Source organism: Oncorhynchus keta, unplaced genomic scaffold, assembly GCF_023373465.1.
Source record: "Oncorhynchus keta strain PuntledgeMale-10-30-2019 unplaced genomic scaffold, Oket_V2 Un_contig_2512_pilon_pilon, whole genome shotgun sequence".
NCBI lineage: Eukaryota > Metazoa > Chordata > Actinopteri > Salmoniformes > Salmonidae > Oncorhynchus > Oncorhynchus keta.
In genome coordinates, this window is record NW_026284281.1 from 5,283 (window position 1) to 25,541 (window position 20,259).

Consider the following 20,259-nt stretch of genomic DNA (forward strand, 5'->3'; position numbering starts at 1 on the left):
GGGAAGCAGGGTGAGGCCAGCCTCACCTGACTCACCGTTCCTCCCTCCTCTCTCTCCTCATTCTGACCACGGGGTCCCTCCCCTCTCAAGCCTTCCTCCCCTCCTCTCTTCACCTGACACCCTCCTCTCTCCCTTCTTCCTCCCTTCCTCGCCCCTCTGCGCACCCTCCTCACTGCTCCCTCTCTCTTCTCTCCCCCTCCCCCCCTCCTCTCCCTCTCTGCTCCTCCCTCCCCTCTGCTTTCTCACTTCTCTCTCCCCTCTCGCTCTCCTCTCTCTCTGCCCTTCTCTCTCTCACTCTCTCCCCCCTCTCCCCTCTCTCTGGCCTCCTCTCTCGCTCCCTGCCCTCTCTCTGCCCTTCCTGTCCTCACTTCCTTCCCTGCCTCTTCTCCTCTCCTCTCTCCTCCAATCTCCTCTCTCTCTTCTCTCCTCTCTGTCTCCTCCTCTCTCCCTCCCTCCTCTACCTCCTTCTCTCTGCTCTCTCCCTCCCGTCCTTCTGTCTCCTCGCCGTCTGCCCTTCTCTCTCCTTCCCTCTCTCTCCTCACCTTCTTCCTCTCTCCCTCTCTCTTCTCTCCTCTGCCTCCTCCTGCTGTTCCCTGCCTTCCTCCCTCTCTTCACTCTTCTCTCCTCTCTCCCTCTTCCTCCTCTCCTTCTCCTTCTTCCCTCTCTCTCCTCGCCCTTCTCTCCCTCTTCTGCCCTCCTTAACCCTCTCTCTTCTCTCCTCTCTTCCTTCTCCCTCCTCTCCTCCCCCTTCTCCTCCTCTGCTTCTCTCCCTTCTCCTCTTCTCTCTTCCTCTCTCTCTTCCTCCCTCACTCCTCTGTCTTCTCTCCTTCCTCCCCTCTCCTGCTCACTCCGCTCTCCCCCTCCTCTCCTTCTCTCCTCCTTCCCCCTCCTCCCTCTGCTCAATCTCTTCCTTCCCCCCCCCCCCTCCCCTCCCCGCTCCGCCTCCTTCTCCCTCCTCTCTCTCTCTCCTCTCTCTCCTCTCTCCTCTCCTCTCTCTCTCCTCCTTCTCTCTCTCTCTCCTCTCTCTCTCCCTTCCTTCTCTCTCCTCTCCTTCTCTCTCCTCCTTCCCTCTCTCTCCTCCCTTCCCTCTCCTCTCCTCCCCTGCCTCCCTCTGGCCCTCTCTCCTCTCTCTCTCTCTCTCTCCTCTCCCTCTCTCTCTCCTCCCTCTCCTCTTCTCTCCCACTCCCCCTCTCTCCCCTCGCTCCGCACCTCTTCCCCCCCACCTCTCCCTGGGTCCCCTCCCCTCTCCTCCTCCCCTCTCCTGCCTCTCTGCGCCCTCCTCCCCCCCCCCCCTTCCTCTCCTTCGCCTCCTTCCTTCTGCCTCGCTCTTCTCCTCCCTCCTTCCGCCCTCCTCCCTTTCTCTCCCCTCCTCTCTCCTCTTCCTTCTCTTCTCTCTCCTTCTCTCCCTCTCTCTTCTCTCCTCTCTCTCCTTCTTCCTCCCTTCTCCTTCTTCCTCCTTCCCTCTCTCCTCCTCTCTCTCTCCTTCTCCCTTCCTCCTTCTCCTTCTCTCCTCTCTCTCTCTCCTTCTCCTCTCTCCTCTCTCCTTCTCCTCCTCCTCTTCTCTCTCTCCCCTCTCCTCTCTCTCTTCTCCCTCTCCTCTCCTCTCTCTCCCTCTTCTCCTCTCTCCTCCCTTCTCCTCTCTCTCTCCTCTCTCCTCCTCCTCTCCTTCTCCTCTCTTCTCTCTCCTCCTCTCCTCTCTCCTCTCCTCTCTCCTTCCTTCCTTCTCTCCTTCTCCTTTCTCCTTCTTCCTCTCCTTCTCTCCCTCCTTCCTTCTCCTCTCCTCTCTCTCTCCTTCTCCTTCTCCCTCTCTCTCTCCTCTCTCCTCTCCTCTCTCCTCCTCTCCTCCTTCCTCTCCCTCCTCTCCCTCTCCTCTCCTTCTCCTCCTCTCCTCTCTCCTTCCTCCTCTCTCCTCTCTCCTCCTTCCCCTCTCTCCTCCTCCTCTCTCCCTTCTCTCCTTCCCCTCTCGCTCTCCTCTCTCCTCCTCTCTCCTCCTCTCCTCCTCCCTTCCTCTTCTCCTCTTCCTCCTCTCTCTCCTTCTTTCTCTCCTCTCTCTCTCCTCTTCCTCTCCCTTCCTCTCTCCTCCTCTCTCCTCTCTTCCTCCTCCTCTCTCCCTCCCCTCTCCTCCCTCTCCTCGCCTTCCTTCTCCTCCTCTCCTCTCCTCTTCCTCTCCTCTTCTCTCCCTCTCTTCTCTCCTCCTCTCTCCTCCCTCTCCTCCCTCCTCCTCCTCTCCTCTCTCCCTCCTCTTCCTCCTCTCTCCTCTCTCTCTCTCCTACTCCTCTCCTCTCTCCTCTCCTTCCTCCCTCTCTTCCTCTCTCCTTCCTCCCTCCTTCCCTCTCCTTCTCTCCTCCCTCCCTTCTCCTCTCTTCTCTCTCCCTCCTCTTCCTCCTTCTCCTTCTCTCCCTTGAAAAGGGGGGACACACCCAGCTACCGCACACTCTCATTTATTTGGCGAGAGAAATACACTACCGACCGTGCAGCGTGACAGCCTGCCAGGAACACCATTACAGCACGCTATTGCCACGTGCCGTAAACGTCTTCCACCTGTGATTTCACTGCCGCTTCACTGTCACGAGCAAGCATTAGTCGGTGCTCCACCATCCCAGGTCAGTACACGTTATCATCGACACAAATCATTTTCGTATGGTCTGATTTAAAATTGTAAGGCTGTCATGCTGAAACAAACAAAGTGGGCCTTCCTCACAAAGGAATGTGCACCGCGTGGAATCCAAGCGGGGAAGGCCGTCTCTAAAGCCCCTTTGATGCCAGGAAAGATTTCATGCCTCGGCATTTCGGGCAAAGCATGGTACCTTCCTGAGAGTTATTCACAGAATGAAAGATGGGTACAGAGGTGACACTGCAAATAAATGTATAAAATAGTGGCCAGAGGGGAGGCGTGGTGAGCCACTGCCAGAACACAATTCTGCCTTATTGCATCATTGAATGCTAGTTTGAGTTCAATTCAAACTATTAAGTATAACATGAAAGTAGGAAGCCTGAAATAGGCCCCAGGGGTATAGTATATTATAGAAGCCTCAGGGCAGATATTGAAAGTAGTAGGCTCTCAGGTATATTGAAAATAGGCCCCAGTATAGAATTCAGGGGGCGTAGTGAGTTTCGCAGGGCTCCCTCAGGGCAAAGAGAGCTGAAGTGCCAACAGGCAGCAGCTCGAGCAGTAGTCTCAGGTGCATTGAAGGCCAGGGGCTCTCAGTGATTAGCCTCAGTATAGCATGAGGGTAATAGGGCCCAGGGCGGTGAGTAAGAGCAGTGAAGCTCCCAGTGCAGGCTGAGCAGTAGGCCCCAGGGGTGCAGTACAGAAATCTCAGGTATAGCTGAGTGCAGTAGCCCCCCAGGGGTGTAGTATATTGAGTGCAGTAGTCCCAGGGGTGTAGTATTGAAATAGGCCCCAGGGGCATTGAGTAGCCTTCAGGGTGGGTGGGTTATTGTGAAACTGAGCAATAATCTGAACAGTGGAAGCCACACCCAAAATACATAATTCCGATATAATACGGCCGGAATGCCAGCCTGTCAATCGTAACCAGGACTAAACTGCACTGTCGAGTGGTTACGTGTGCGTGTATAAAATGGGTTACAGTCCGTCGTTATACGGCGGTGCTGAAGCAGTTAGAATACATGATTGGCGTAACGTTTTCCTCATTCACTAAGTATCGAGATGAGAACAAGAGAAGTACGGAATGGGTAGAGACACGCGTTTGGGTGCCGGGAAATTTCTGCCCTACGAGGACTCCAGAACAGAACATTCTGATTAATATCCGTTGCTCGCGTTATCTCACGCCGGCGCCTGAAGTGCAACATCGCCTTCAGCCTCAGCTGGTTCTGTCAGCACCCAGCAGTTTCCAACACAGTACACACATATCATCGACAATAATACAGCCACAGACATAATTTCCTGACCCTGACACCAGGGAGGAACTACAGTTCGTGCCAGCAATATTTTACTAGCTAGTCAACACAACATGACTAGCACATTCATATATATTAGTTACCAACATCATCATGAGATCTTTAAAAGAAAATGCGTGTTTTTAAATGAACTGAATCACCGTCCTTCTCCTGTTGTCTTCTTCTGAGTTTTTTACAGTTTCTGAGTTTTTGTTCTCTGTTGTTCCTGAGTTTGTTGCTCTGTGCTTCGATGCTGTCATTGTTCCTCTCGGCTTGGCATGATGCCGATGGAAGAGCAGAGAGATCGCCAGAGAATGAACATGGCTCTGGTCTGTGCGGTCTTCTTATCGTTCTCTTCTCTCTCTCCATGAGCTTAGAACAGTAGACGCCCGGGTCTTGTTCTTTCTGTAGTTCAGCAGACTGCCTGTCTTGTCTCTCTCCAGAACAGTGACGCCCGACCTCCTTCCTCTCTCCTAGAACAGTAAGATGTCCGTCTGAGTCTCCTCTTCCATGCTTAGAACAGTAGACGCCTGCTTGCCTTCCTCTCTCCACAGATCCGGGTCTTGTCTCTCCTCTCCACAGCTTGTGAGCAGTAGACACTGGTCTTGCTTCCTCCTCCATGCTTTCTGGGAGCAGTAGACGCCTGGTCTCAGCCTCCTCCCCTCCACTGGGAGCAGACGCCTCGTCTGCCTCCTCCAGGCGTGAGCAGTAGATCTCCGGTCTTGGTCTCTCCTCCTAGAGCTGCCTTGTCTTATCTTCTCCTCCGATGCTTGAGCCATATTATCTCTCTCTCGCTTGTCAGTAGACGCCTGTCTTGTCTTCTCCATGTTTAGAGCAGGAGAAAGGATAGTATTATCTCTTCCCCCCATGCTTGTGTAGACGCCTGTCTACCTTCTCTCTAGATCTCGGACGCCCGGGCCTTGCCTCCTCCCTCCCAGCCAGTAGACGCCCGGCCCATCGGCTGCAGACGCCTGGAAATCTTGCCTTCTCTCTCCAGCAGGAGAGCGATGGTATTACTCTTCCTCCGCTGAACAGTAGACGGCCTGTCTCCTCTCCTCCCAGGAGTAGACGCCTGTCTTGTCCCTCTCCTCCTAGAGCAGTAGACGCCTGGTCTACCTCTCCCAGGAGCAGAACGCCTGTCTTATCCTCTCTCCTCCCAGCAGACGTCCGGTCTATCCTCCCTCCATGTCTTAGGAGCAGTGAGCAGCGACGGCCATCTCCCTCCATCTGTATAGAGAAGGACATTCTTCTCTCCATGCTTAGAGCAGTGATCTGGCCGGCTCCTATCTCTCTCTGTTTCCTAGAAGCAGTAGACGAATGGCTCCAGTCCTCTCTCCAGCTTCATGCTTGGGTGGTTATAGACGCCCGGTCCCATCTCCTCCTCCTGTAGACGCCCGGGTCTTGCTCCTCTCTCTCTCCTCCTGCAGTAGACGCCTGGTCTTGCCCCTCCATGCTTGTGGCTAGAGAGTGATGCACATCTCCTCAATGCTCTGAGACTGGTCTTGCCTCCTCTCTCTCCCAGAAGCAGCAGACGTCACCTGCCTCTCCTCTGTGAGCAGTATCCGGTCTCTACCTCTCCTTCCTAGAGCTGGGACTGCCTGGAAATCTCATCTTCTAGAGCAGGAGAAGGACAGGCATCTCCTCCATGCTAGGTTAGGAGAAGGACAGGCCTCTCTCCCCTGGGGGAGCAGAGCTGGTCTACATCTCCTCCTGGCTTGTGGCTGCGAGCAGCGATGGCATTATCTCCTCCACGCCTAGAAAGGCAGATCATCGGCCTCATCCTCCTCCTGTGGCTAGCACATCGGTCTCATCCCTCTGTCCCCCGCTTGTGAGCAGCATCTCCGGTCTCATCTCTCTCCTGTGAGCAGTAGATCTAATGATCTTGTCGCCCTAGAGCAGGAGACGCACGGTCTAGTCTCCCAGTATGATCTGAATGGCTCCAGGTCTCTCCTTCCAGGAAAGGTAGACTTAACGGTCTTCTTTAGGTTCTCTCCTCCTGTAGCATATGACGGCCCCAGTCGCTCTCCGCTCCTGTGAGCAGTAGATCTTGTCACCTTATCTCTCCTGTGAAGCAGTGACGGAGCCTCCCAGCAGATGATGGTCTTGATCCTCCCAGATCAGTAGACGATCTTTGTCTACTCTCCTCCTTCCTCTCCCAGAGCTAGCAGACCTGCCCATCCTCCTCCTCCTCTCTCTCTCCTCCAGTGACTCTTCTTCCTCTGTGTAGCAGCAGACCTTATCCAGTCTCTCTCTATCTCTCTCTCTTCCTGTGAAGGCAGATGGCTGGCTCCTCTTCTCCTCCCAGGAGCAGTAGATGGCCGGTCACTCTCCTCCTGTAGCAGTGCAGGTCTTATCTCCTTCTCCCAGGAGCTCTTGAACTGTGTTTTCTAAAATCTCTGTAAACACACAAACACATTTCAGTTTCTCGATAGCCTGTCATTATAATTCAGGGTATACAGAGCATGAGCATACTTCTTTTCCTCACAATATTTTTGTGGACTCTGCTACAGTCTTACCTCTTAAAACAAAGTGAATGCTTTTTTCCTCTCATCAATCTATTGTCATCACCTTCATAGACAATTAAAAACAGTTTTGAATTTAAAATAAAAGTTAGATCACATTTATTACTTTCAAAACAGAAACCTTACCAGTACTTCAGCTGAGTTGTCTCTTGGCAAGTGATTACAGCTCAAGCTTTCTGGTATGAAGCTATACGCTGGGCGGGCCTCGTCAGCCAGCGGGGAGCACGCTGCACGTTACCCCGCCTCCAGAGAGCGCTGATCAGGTTATCCGGCTACTGTCACTCAGACATTCACATTTGTCACTCCATGCTAGCCTGCTGCAGAATGCTGTCCTGGCTGGAGCTGAACCTTTCCTTCGGTCTGTGTCCAGAGCTGGAGCAGGCTCTTTCATCAGCGATGCCTTTTCTTAGCCTGCTCGTCTTTCTTCACACTCTGCTGCCGAAAACATCTCCTCGACAACACGATACAAACACTGGGCAGCCACCGTAGATGGTGCCATTTCTTCAGACGTGACACTTGGCACTGTGTCAAATAGGTACATCTTTGCTTCTCATCAGACCAAAGCCGTACTATGGTTATTATGGGCCTTTTACTTCAGCATGGCTTCATGCCTGGGTCACCTACCACGTGCCATTCGACGCGGAGGCTGCAGCGGTTGTCCTTCGGGAAGCGTTCACTCCACAGTAGCCCTGAAGCCTCTGTCGCAGCGACCATCGGCGGGTCACTCGATTACTATCGGCGCCAGCTCTAGGAAGAGTTGGCGGTTCCAGCCTCACGCTAACGATGAAACACAACGCCGCAGAAATAATTTAAGTTGTTCTTTCATCAGGCTGTTTGCTCTGACATGCACCGTCAAACGTGGGACCCAGCAGGACAAATTGAACATAAATGATCAATTGAATTCCTGACTCCAATCAACATATCAAGGGATGATCAATAGAAACAGGATGGCCTGAGCCACCTGTCTGTAACACTAATGTAAATAAGATAGCTTGCCTCTTTAAATAAGCCTGTTTTTGTGCTTTGTCATGATTTGGCATTGTGTGTAGATTTAATTAATCTATTTTAGAACAAGGCCGTAATGTTACAAAAATGTGAAAAGTCAAGGGGTGTGAATACTTTTAAGGCACTGAACAAGGGGGTTTTCTAGAGCAGTGACAAGTGTATCGTGGTACATTTAAATTTTTGCTGGCTATTTCAAATAAGTTACATATTCAATGTCTATTCTGTCTTCATCATACACGTTTTCTCCAAAGAAGCCGCAACTTCGTTGTTTTACCTTATTATTTTTATTTTTTGACCTTTACACCAGATAGGCCAGTTGAGAACACATTTAACAGACTCTGGCCAAGATAAAGTAGCAGACATCAACAACAACAACAGAGCTACACCTGGAATAAACAACGCACACAACAGAAGTACCTATATACAGTGTGTGCAATGGTGAGGAGGCAATATAGTTTAATTAGTAAAGAAGCAATAGCACTTCTGCACTCACTGAGTGATAGATGCATGATGTGCGCAGAAGACAAAAAGTGCAAAGGCCAAAAACAATATGGGGATGGCGGGGTTGGGCGGCAGATGGCTGCAGTTTAGCAGTCAGATAGCCGATGCCAGTGAGGGAAACAGGTCTCCGCTCGCTTTATTTTTACCCCGCCCGCAGCAGATAACCGGAGGCTGCGCCAGGGCGCCGGCTTGCACCCACCGCGAGACATCGCCGGCCGCCAGCTGGCGGGCATTGTCGCATCGCGAGCTGAGATAAGCAAAAGCTGCTATCAGCCACAGGTTTATAGACGACTCCGGAGCCAGGTCCGGCTTATCTACGTGGCTTAGGTCAGCCTCCATTCTAGCATGGGGCTTGGCGACGTGGAGACCGCATCCACGAGCGTATGCGTCAGTTGGTCTGCGATCTTACGGTGGCAGCTTCATAAATGCGATGAAGGAGGCTGGTCAGAGATCTAGTCGACCCCAGATTCGATTCGACCGGGAGACGCGCCTAACGATCCCGTAGGCTGAGAGCTCAGCTCCTGTAAGGCTTGGTTTACTAGAATCGCCTGTAGTGACAGGGGAAACACCCTGCATCCGCTGTTATGTCTTCTGCATCTCATGCAACTCCTGCATGATCTGAGGCGAGCCATGCCCTCTCGAAACACAACCCAGTTAACACTGCCACGTCGGAGGAGATCGCACACTCGGAGGCATGTTACCGCGCCGCCGCTGACGCTAGTGCAGATGAGCACAGACATGCCGGTCAAACCCTCCCTGCACAGAGCCTGGGTCGAGATCACCAGACACGCGATGCAGTGGTCACCGCGCCACTGGAAGCCACAGCGTTATTATGTTTGCAGATAGCCAGGGCTATACACAACACCAGACGCCATTTGCCGTGAGTTTAGTCCCCAGATCAGAGGCAGCAGATATGGGTGAGTTGACCATTTACCGTCTCAGTTAAGCACCAAAATGTAACATGTCAGGAAAATGTAGAGAAGTGCACATAGCTCTTAGCTTTTTAGCCCAGTAGGGCAAAATAGTCCAAATATAACAGGGTGGAGTACAGATACCAAAAACAACTTGCTTAAAATTTAAAGTAATTGTTCAAATACTTTAAAAGTACTATTTCTAAATACTTTTCTTTGTTGCTCATGTAGGATTATTTTTTATTGAATCGTTTACCTCATTTTACCAAATCATTAATAAACAGCTTGGGAGTATTTCGCATTGCCGTTTGGGGCGGTTGCTTCGTAAAGTTAATTCAGACATTCGCCGATGCGGTAGAAAGGCTTTATAAAATACATCATTTCTTTCCATTGATATTTACAGAACACGTGGAAAGCACTCTGCTCAACACGCACAGGTGACAGTTGGGTTTTTTTGCCGATTAGATTGCGTGATACATTTCATCACCCATGCCCTCTATCTAATCTCTGTAAGCCAGGTGTAACTAGAACTACAGTTAGAAAGGTTACGAGTTGAGAATGAAGGTGATCACCTGAGGCGTGCTCAGATGACTTGGGACGAACGTGCTTATTATAATTATTTTAATAAGACACACAATAGACAAAATATATTTATTTGTTACTAGTACAGAGATTGCTACTTGGAGACACTGCAATACCACAAGCATACCCAAAACGAGAGTGGTTCATGTATTGTCATGCATGTACTATGCAGTGTCTCCAAAGTAACAATCATGTACTAGTAACAAATAAATATATTTTTTGTCTGGTGTGTGTCTTGGTAAAATAATTATAATAAAAACACGTTCATTCCCAAGTCCGTCTACAGACACGCCTCCAGGTGTTTCACCATATCACGGTCCCTCCAGCTCATAACCCAGCTTCCTGTAGTAGTTCCTAGTTCCCACACCTGAAACACAGAAGTTAGATAGAGACATGGGTTGATGGGGAAATGTTATCACGCAATCTAGTCTCGACAAAGAACCAACTGTCTGTGTGCGTGTTAATTAATATCTTACAGAGTGCTTTTCCACACCAATGGGTGTAAAAATCAATGAAGAAATCAAATGTATTTTATAAAGCCCCTTTCTACATCAGCAGATGTCACAAAGTGCTTTACAGAAACCCAGCCTAAAACCCCAAACAGCAATGCAGATGTAGAAGTACTCCCAAAGAGCTTCACTTGCTGAAATTATGTTTATTAATGATTTGGCAAAATAAATTAAACAGTTCAATATGGGTGTAAGATATGATGAAATGATAAGCATCCTACCATATGCTGACAGTGGTGTAAAGTATTTAAGTAGTACTTTAAAGTATTTAAGTAGTACTTTAAAGTATTTTTTACTTAAGTTGTTTTTTTGGGTATCTGTACTCTACTATTTATATTTTGACTATTTTTACTTCACTACATTCCTAAAGAAAATAAAATATATTTTTACTCTCTGCATTTTCCCTGACAGCCAAAAGTATGTTACATTTTGAATGCTTAGCAGGACAGTAAAATGGTCCAACTCACACCCTTATCATTCCTACTGCCTCTGATCTGGGGACGCACTAAACTTCCTTTGTAAAATGACGTCTGAGTGTTAGTGTATAGCCCCTGGCTATACATAAATATAATAACACTTGTGGCTTCCCCGGGTGGCGCAGTGGTCTAAGCTGGGCACTGCATCGCAGTGTCACTCAAGCACTCTGAGTCTCGAGCCCAGGCTCTGTCACAGCGGCCGCGACGCACAATTGGCCTAGCGTGCCCGAGTTAGGAGGGTTTGACCCGCAGGGATATCCTTGTCTCATCTCGCACTAGCGACTCCTGTGGCGGGCCGGGCGCAGTGCCATGCTGACAAGGTTGCCAGGTGTACGGTGTTTCCTCCGACACATTGGTGCGGCTGGCTTCCGGGTTGGATGTGCGCTGTGTTAAGAAGCAGTGTGGCTTGGTTTGGGTTGTGTTTCGAGGACGCATGACCTTCAACCTTCGCCTCCCCGAGTCCGTGCAGGAGTTGCAGCAATGAGACAAGACAGGAACTACTAACGGGATACCGTGAAAAAGGGGGTGTTTCAACCGTTTGCTGCCCACACCCCGACTAGCATCACTACTCTGGACGGTTCTGAAGTAGAATATGTGGACAACTACAAATACCTAGATGTCTGGCTAGAATGTAAACTCTCCTTTAGAGTCATTAAACATCTCAATCCAAATCAAATCTAGAATCGAAACCGTATTTCACAGCAAGCCTCCAGCCTCACGCTGCAAACAGACCTCGTAAAAGATCCTCGACTTAGCTTCCAACACTCTACTCAGCAAACTGGATGCAGTCTATCACAGCGCCATCTGTTTTGTCACCAAAGCCCCATATACTATCCACCACTGCGACCTGTATGCTCTAGTCGGCTGGCCTTTCTACATATTCGTCGCCAGACCCACTGGCTCCAAGGTCATCTATGGCTATGCTAGGTAACGCTTTGCCTTATCTCAGCTCACTGGTCACGATAACAACACCCACCAGACAACGCCCAGGGTATATCTCACTGGTCGTCCCCAAAGCCAACACCTACTTTGGCCGCCTTTCCTTCCCAGTTCTCTGCTGCCAATGACTGAACGAATTGCAAAAAATCGCTGAAGCTGGAGACTTATATTTCCCTCACTAACTTTAAACATCAGCTATCTGAGCAGCTAACCGTCGCTGCAGCACATAGCCCATCTGTAAGTAGCCCACCCAATCTACCTACCTCATCCCATATTGTTTTTATTTACCTTTTTCTGCTCTTTTGCACACCAGTATTTCTATTTGCACATCGTCATCTGCTCATCTATCACTCCAGTGTTTTGCTAAATTGTAACCAAAGTACTTCTTTACTAATTCAACTAATGTGGCCTATTTATTGCCTTACCCTCCTCACGCCATTTGCACACTGGATATAGATTTTCTATTGTATTATTGACTGTACGTTTGTTTTATTCCAGGTGTAACTCTGTTGTTGTTGTTGTTGTTGTTGTTGTTGTTTGTGTCACTGCTTTTATCTTGCCAGGTCACAGTTGTAAATGAGAACTTGTTCTCCAACTGACCCTACCTGGTTAAGTAAAGGTTAAAAAAAATAATAATAAAAGATTAAAATAACAGGGACACGGGCTGGAACCCTGTGAGGTGAGATGGAAGAAGGCGTGTATGGTGAGACTTTGGAATAGACTGTTGGATATGCCAACTGACAGAATAGCCAGCAAAGTTTTAAATGTGATCTTGAAGAAATAGAGATTTAAATGTATTTGATCCTCTATTGCCTTTTCTACCACGATACACTTGTCCTTATTCTAGAAAAGCCCACCGTACAGTGCCTTAGAAAAGTATTCACACCCCTTGACTTTTTCCACATTTTGTAACATTACAGCCTTATTCTAAAATAGATTAATTAAATCTACACACAATACCAAATCATGATAAAGCAAAAACAGGCTTAGAATCTTTAGCAAATTTATTTAAAAAAAAATAAGAAACAGAAATATCTTATTTACATTAGTATTCAGACCCTTTGCTCTAAGACTCCAAAATTGAGCTCAGGTGCATCCTGTTTCTATTGATCATCCTTGATATGTTTCTACAACTTGATTGGAGTCAAAATTCAATTGATTGGATATGATTTGGAAAGGCACATACCTGTCTATATAAGGTCCCACAGTTGACAGTGCATGTCAGAGCAAAAAACCAAGCTATGAGGTTGAAGAAATTGTCCGTGAGAGCTCACAGGAGACAGGATTGTGTCGAGGTATAGATCTGGGGAAGGGTACCAAAACATTTCTGCAGCATTGAAGGTCCCCAAGAACACATTGGCCTCCATAATTCTTCAAATGGAAGAAGTTTGGAACCACCAAGACTCTTCCTAGAGCAGGCCGCCCAGCCAAACTGAGCAATCGGGGAGACGGTTCTTGGTAATGGAGGTGACCAAGAACCCGATAGTCTCTGACAGAGCTTCAGAGTTCCTCTGTGGAATCGAGAACCTTCAGACAACCATCTCTGCAGCACTCCACCAATCAGGTCTTTGGTAAAGTGGCCAGACGCAAACCACTCTTCAGTAAAAGGCCCATAACAGCCAACTGGAGTTTGCCAAAGGGCACCTAAAGGACTCTCAGACCATGAGAAACAAGATGCTTTGGTCTGATGAAACCAAGATTGAACTCTTTGGCCTGAATGCCAAGTGTCACGTCTCGAGAAACCTGTCACCAACTCACGGTGAAGCATGGTGGTGGCAGCATTGTGTTGTGGGGATGTTTTTCAGCAGCAGGGTCTCGAGACTAGTCAGGGTCGAGGGAAAGATGAACAGAGCAAAATAAAGACATCCTGATGAAAACCTGCTCCAGAGCGCTCTGGACCTCAGACCGAGGAGAAGGTTCAACTTCCAACAGGACAACGACCCTAAGCACACAGCCAAGACAACGTAGGAGTGGCATAAATCTCTGAATGTCCTTGAGTGACCCAGCCAAAGCCCGGACTTAAACCTGATCAAACATCTCTGGAGAGACCAGAGAATAGCTGTGCAACGATGCTCCCCATCCAACCTGACAGAGAAGAATGGGAGAAACTACACAAATACAGGTGTGCCAAACGTATAGCTTCATACCCAAGAAGACTTGAGGCTGTAATCACTGCCAAAGGTGCTTCAACAAAGTACAGAGTAAAGGTTCTGACTACGTATGTATGTAAATGTGATCTAACTTTTTTATTTTTTTAAATCTAAAACAATGTTTTAATTTGTCATTATGGGGTATTGTGTGTAGATTGATGAGGGGGAAAACTATTTAAAACATTTTAGAATAAGGCTGTAACGTTACAAAAATGTGGGAAAAGTGGAAGGGTCTGAATACTTCCTGAATGCTCTGTATATACCCTGGAATTATGTGGCTGAGCCATGAAGAGAAACTGAAATGTGTTTATGTTCATTGTGTATTTCTGTTTACAGGATTTTTTAGAAAAAGCCTGGATTAAAATAAAAAGAGCTCCTGGGAGGAGAGAGAGATAAGACCCTCTACTGCTCCTAGGAAGAGAGAGATAAGACCATCCGTCTACTGCTCCCAGGGAGGAGAGAGATAAGGCCATTCGTCTACTGCTCCTAGGAGGAGAGAGATAAGACCATTCGTCTACTGCTCCTAGGAGGAGAGAGATAAGACCATTCGTCTAGAGGAGGAGAGATAAGACCATTCGTCTACTGCTCCTAGGAGGAGAGAGATAAGGATTCGTCTCCTGCTCCTAAGCATGGAGGAGAAGATAATACCATCCTTCTCCTGCTCCTAAGCAGGAGGAGAGATAATACCATCCTTCTCCTGCTCCTAAGCATGGAGGAGAGAGATAATACCATCCTTCTCCTGCTCCTAAGCATGGAGGAGAGAGATAATTACCATCCTTCTCCTGCTCCTAGGAGGAGAGAGATAAGACCATTCGTCTCCTGCTCCTAAGCATGGAGGAGAGAGATAATTACCATCCTTCTCCTGCTCCCTAAGCATGGAGGAGAGAGATAAGACCATTCATCTCCTGCTCCTAAGCATGGAGGAGAGAGATAATTACCATCCTTCTCCTGCTCCTAAGCATGGAGGAGAGAGATAATACCATCCTTCTCCTGCTCCTAAGCCTGCTCCTAAGCATGGAGGAGGAGGCATGGAGGAGAGAGATAATTACCATCCTTCTCCTGCTCCTAAGCATGGAGGAGAGAGATAAGACCATTCGTCTACTGCTCCTAGGAGGAGAGAGAGAGATAAGACCATTCGTCTACTGCTCCTAGGAGGAGAGAGAGAGATAAGACCAGACCATTCCGTCTCCTGCTCTAAGCATGGAGGAGGAGAGAGATAAGACCATTCCTGCTCCCTCATGGAGAGAGATACTGCTCCTAGCATGGGAGAGATAAGACCAGACGTCTACTGCTCCTAAGCATGGAGGAGAGGTAAGACCAGAGTCTACTGCTCCTAAGCATAAGATAAGACCATTCGTCTACTGCTCCTAGGAGGAGAGAGAGAGATAAGACCATTCGTCTACTGCTCCTAAGCATGGAGGAGAGAGAGCAAGACCATACCTATCCTTCTCCTGCTCCTAAGCATGGAGGAGAGAGATAAGACCAGACGTCTCCTGCTCCTAAGCATGGAGGAGAGAGATAAGACCATCCTTCTCCTGCTCCTAAGCCAGACGTCTACTGCTCCATGGAGAGAGAGAGATAAGACCATCCTTCTCCTGCTCCTAAGCATGGAGGAGAGGATAAGACCAGACGTCTACTGCTCCTAGGATGGAGAGAGAGAGATAAGACCAGACGTCTACTGCTCCTAGCATGGAGAGAGAGGTAAGACCAGATCGTCTACTGCTCCTAAGCAGGAGGAGAGAGATAAGACCAGACGTCTACTGTTCCTAAGCATTGAGGAGAGAGATAATACCATCCTTCTCCTGCTCCTAAGCATGGAGGAGAGAGGTAAGACCAGACGTCTACTGCTCCTAAGCATGGAGGAGAGAGATAAGACCAGACGTCTACTGCTCCTAGGATGGAGAGAGAGAGATAAGACCAGACGTCTCCTGCTCCTAAGCATGGAGGGAGAGGTAAGACCAGCATCTACTGCTCCTAAGCTATAGAGATAAGACCACGTCTACTGCTCCTAGGAGGTCTACACTTCCTAAGAGAGAGAGATAAGACCATCCGTCTACTGCTCCTAAGCATGGAGGAGAGAGTAAGACCAGACCTACTGCTCCTAAGCATTCTCCTGCTCCTAAGCATGGAGGAGAGAGAGAGATAAGACCATCCTTCTACTGCTCCTAAGCATGGAGGAGAGAGATAAGACCAGACGCCTACTGCTCCTAGGAGGAGAGAGAGATAAGACCAGACGTCTACTGCTCCTAAGCATGGAGGAGAGAGACCAGAGGTAAGACCAGACTTCTACTGCTCCTAAGCATGGAGCATGGGAGAGATAAGACCAGACGTCTACTGCTCCTAAGCATGGAGAGAGAGAGAGTAAGACCAGACGTCTACTGTTCCTAAGCATGGAGGAGAGAGAGAGATAATACCATCCTTCATGGAGGAGAGAGGTCCTGCTCCTAAGCATGGAGGGAGAGAGGTAAGACCAGACGTCTACTGCTCCTAAGCATGGAGAGAGAGAGATAAGACCAGACGTCTCCTGCTCCTAAGCATGGAGGAGAGAGGTAAGACCAGACGTCTACTGCTCCTAAGCATGGAGGAGAGAGATAAGACCAGACGTCTACTGCTCCTAGCAGGAGAGAGAGAGATAAGACCAGACATCTACTGCTCCTAAGCATGGAGGAGAGAGATAAGACCAGACGTCTACTGCTCCTAAGCATGGAGGAGAGAGATAAGACCAGACGTCTACTGTTCCTAAGCATGGAGGAGAGAGATAAGACCATCCTTCTCCTGCTCCTAAGCATGGAGGAGAGAGATAAGACCATCCTTCTACTGCTCCTAAGCATGGAGGAGAGAGGATAAGACCAGACGTCTACTGCTCCTAGGAGGAGAGAGAGATAATACCATCCTTCATGGAGGAGAGAGGTAAGACCAGACGTCTACTGTTCCTAAGCATGGAGGAGAGAGGATAAGACCAGACGTCTACTGCTCCTAAGCATGGAGGAGGAGAGAGGTAAGACCAGACGTCTACTGTTCCTCCTAATCCTTCTCCTGCATGGAGGAGAGAGATAAGACCAGACGTCTACTGCTCCTAAGCATGGAGAGAGAGAGGTAAGACCAGACGCCTACTGTTCCTAAGCATGGAGGAGAGAGATAAGACCATCCTTCTACTGCCTAAGCTAGGAGGAACATGGAGAGATAAGACCAGACGTCTACTGTTCCTAAGCATGAGATAAGACCAGACGGAGAGAGATAAGACCAGACGTCTACTGTTCCTAAGCATGCTCCTAAGAGGAGGAGAGATAAGACCAGACGTCTACTGTTCCTAAGCATGGAGGAGAGAGACAACATCAACAAAATAAGAGACTTAACAGAGAGACGGACAGTTTCAAAAACTCAGAGACTTACATAACAGAAAGACTTAACAGGCAGTGATCCTCAGTTCATTCTTCCATCAGCATCAGCTTAACAAAAAGCCATGCAAACAGGAGGAACAAATGACAAGACAACATGATGATGCACAGAGCTAGTAACAAAATGAATAGAGACTTAACAGATGAGAAGACAGCTTAACAAAAAATAGTGCTGAGGTCATGATGATGTTGGACAGCTAGTAAAATATCATGAATAGTGCTGAGGTCATGATGATTCAGTTCATTTTAAAATATATGAATCGAGTGCTGAGGTCATGATGATGTTGAGTAGCTAGTAAAATATATGAATAGTGCTGAGGTCATGATGATGTTGAGTAGCTAGTAAAATATATGAATAGTGCTGAGCAGGAATAAAATCTTGAACTGTAGTTCTACAGTTGTCCAGGACCAGGGTGTGTGTGTGTGTGTGTGTGTGTGTGTGTGTGTGTGTGTGTGTGTGTGTGTGTGTGTGTGTGTGTGTACCTGGTGTTGGAACTTGCTGGGGTCTCTGCTGCTGACAGGAACCACGCTGCCGCAGACGTGCAGCTCACGGACGATAGACACGCCCCTTTGAGCTCAGGGCGAAATGATTGGGCGGAACAACGCCGCAGACGCAGCAGACCAATCAGAATGTCCTGTTCTGGGTCCTCGTAGGACAGGAAGGTTTCCCAGCCACCGTTGGCCACGTAGTCTCTACGAATCAGCTCCACCTGGTAGGGACGCACTTTGTGATGGATCTCCTGGATTCCCACTTCTCTTGTTCTCACATCTCGACACTAGTGGATGAGAGAAAGACGTTATGATCATGTATTCTAACTCGCTAACTACCACTCCGTATGCCCTAACATTGACTGTATTACATTTTATACACACACACACATTATTGTAAACCGGGTAGTTTTAGATCCTGGATTCTGATTGGCTGAAACAGCATTCCAGCCATGTGTATATCAGATTTATATATATTTTGGGTGTGACGCCACCAAAACTACTTGTTTACTGTTCTATTTACGTTGGTAACCAGTTTCTAATGGCCAATATACTACACCCCCTGGGGCCCTACTGCTTCAATATACTACACCCCCTGGGGCCCTACTGCTCAATCACACCCCTGGGCCCTTCTGCTTCAATATACTACACCCCTGGGGCCCTATTGCTTCCTACACCCCTGGGCCCTACTGCTTCAATATACTACTACTGCTTCAATATACTACACCCCTGGGGCCCTACTGCTTCAATATACTACACCCCTGGGCCCTACTGCTTCAATATACTACACCCCCTGGGGCCTACTCAATATACTACACCCCTGGCCCTATTGCTTCAATATACTACACCCCTGGGCCCTACTGCAATTCAATATACTACACCCCCTGGGGCCAATATACTACCCCTGGGGCCCTATTGCTTCAATATACTACACCCCTGGGGCCCTATTTCAATATACTACACCCCTGGGGCCCTACTGCTACTATACACCCCCTGGGGCCCTACTGCTTCAATATACTACACCCCTGGGGCCTACTGCTTCAATATACTACACCCCTGGAGGACCCTACTGCTTCAATATACTACACCCCCTGGGCCCTATTGCTTCAATATACTACACCCCTGGGGCCCTACTGCTCAACATCAATATACTACACCCCTGGGCCCTACTGCTTCAATATGCTACACCCCCTGGAATCTCACTGCTTCAATATACTACACCCCCTGGGACCCTATTGCTTCAATATACTACACCCCCTGGGGCCCTACTGCTTCAATATACTACACCCCCCCTACTGCTTCAATATACTACACCCCCTGGGGCCCTACTGCTTCAATATACTACACCCCTGAGGCCCACTGCTTCAATATACTACCCCCTGGGGCCCTACCCAATATACTACACCCCTGGGGCCCTATTGCTCAATATACTACACCCCCTGAGGCCCTATTGCTTCAATATACTACACCCCCTGGGCCCTACTCCCTTCAATATACTACACCCCTGGGGCCTATTGCTTCAATATACTATACCCCTGGGGCCCTACTGCTTCAATATACTACACCCCTGGGGCCCTATTGCTTCAATATACTACACCCCTGGGCCCCTACTGCTTCAATATACTACACCCCTGCCTACTGCTTCATGATATACTTGGTAGTTTGGATCCTGGATGCTGATTGGCTAAAACAGCATTCCAGTCGTGTGCAAATAAAACAAATTGTGTTCTATTTGAGAGTGAACGCCACGCCTCCCCTCTGGCCTTATTTTATACATTTTATTTGCAGTGTATTTCCTCCCTCTGGCCTTATTTTATACATTTTATTTGCAGTGTATTTCCTCACCTCTGTACCCATATCTTTCATTCTGGCCAGGGCCAGCTCTCGGAGGTTACCATGCTCCACCCCAGAGCTCACCAGAGGCATGGGGATGTCCCTGAGACAGAGACGCAGAGACCGATACATCAGTGTACTGTACATAAAGGGCTTTAGGATGGTCTTATCCCCTTAGTTCCAGTGAAGGGAAACCTTAATGCTACAGCATACAGTGACATTCTAGACGATTCCAACTTTGTGGCAACAGTTTGGGGAAGGACCTTTCTTGTTTCAGCATGACAATGCCCCCTGGTACAAATCAAGGTCCATACAGAAATGGTTAGTCGTAATCGGTGTGGAAGAATTTGAATGGCCCGCACAGAGCCCTGACCTCAACCCCATCGAACACCTTTGGGATGAATTGGAACACCGACTGTGACTAAAAGGCTAATCGCCCCAACATCTGGGCCCACCTCACTAACTCTCGTGGCTGAATGGAAGCAAGTCCCCGCAGCAATGGAAAGTGGAAAGCCTTCCCTGGAGAGTGGAGGCTGTTACAGCAGCAAAGGGGGGAGGGGGGACCAACTCCATATTAATGCCCATTATTTTGTAATGAGATGTTCCACAAGCAGGTGTCCACATACTTTTGGTCAGGTAGTGTATTTCACTGTCTCTGGTCATAAGATAAATAGGAATTGGTGCAGGCAGCAAGATGACTGTCCCCCTTTCTCAGAGGAGGGAGGGAGGGGAGAGAGGGAGGGGAGAGAGGGAGGGGAGAGAGGGGGGGAGAGAGGGAGGGAGAGAGGGAGGGGAGGGAGGGAGGGAGGGAGGGGAGAGAGGGAGGGAGGGAGGGGAGGGAGAGAGGGAGGAGAGAGGAGGGGAGAGGGAGTTAGGAGAGGGAGGGAGAGAGGAGGGAGAGAGGAGGGAGAGGGAGGAGTACTTTATTTCACACATTACTTTTTTACTACTATTATTTTTACACATTTTATTTACATATTTTTTATTTATTTTTTTATTTATAATTTATTAAACATTTATTTTACATATTTTTTACTATTATAT

The 20,259-nt window shown here is 48.6% G+C and overlaps 1 protein-coding gene across 1 annotated transcript; it reads right to left on the reverse strand.

Annotated features, from left to right (window-relative positions):
• Positions 1 to 9,775: 9,775 nt before the first annotated feature.
• On the reverse strand, positions 9,776 to 19,892 carry LOC127922287 (elongator complex protein 3-like). The gene is made up of 3 exons (XM_052505977.1): positions 19,228 to 19,892; positions 17,377 to 17,669; positions 9,776 to 9,788 (listed from the first exon to the last, which is right to left on the reverse strand). The coding sequence occupies exons 1-3, from the start codon at positions 19,360 to 19,362 to the stop codon at positions 9,776 to 9,778; spliced, it is 441 nt and encodes a 146-aa protein (XP_052361937.1). The 5' UTR covers positions 19,363 to 19,892.
• Positions 19,893 to 20,259: the final 367 nt, after the last annotated feature.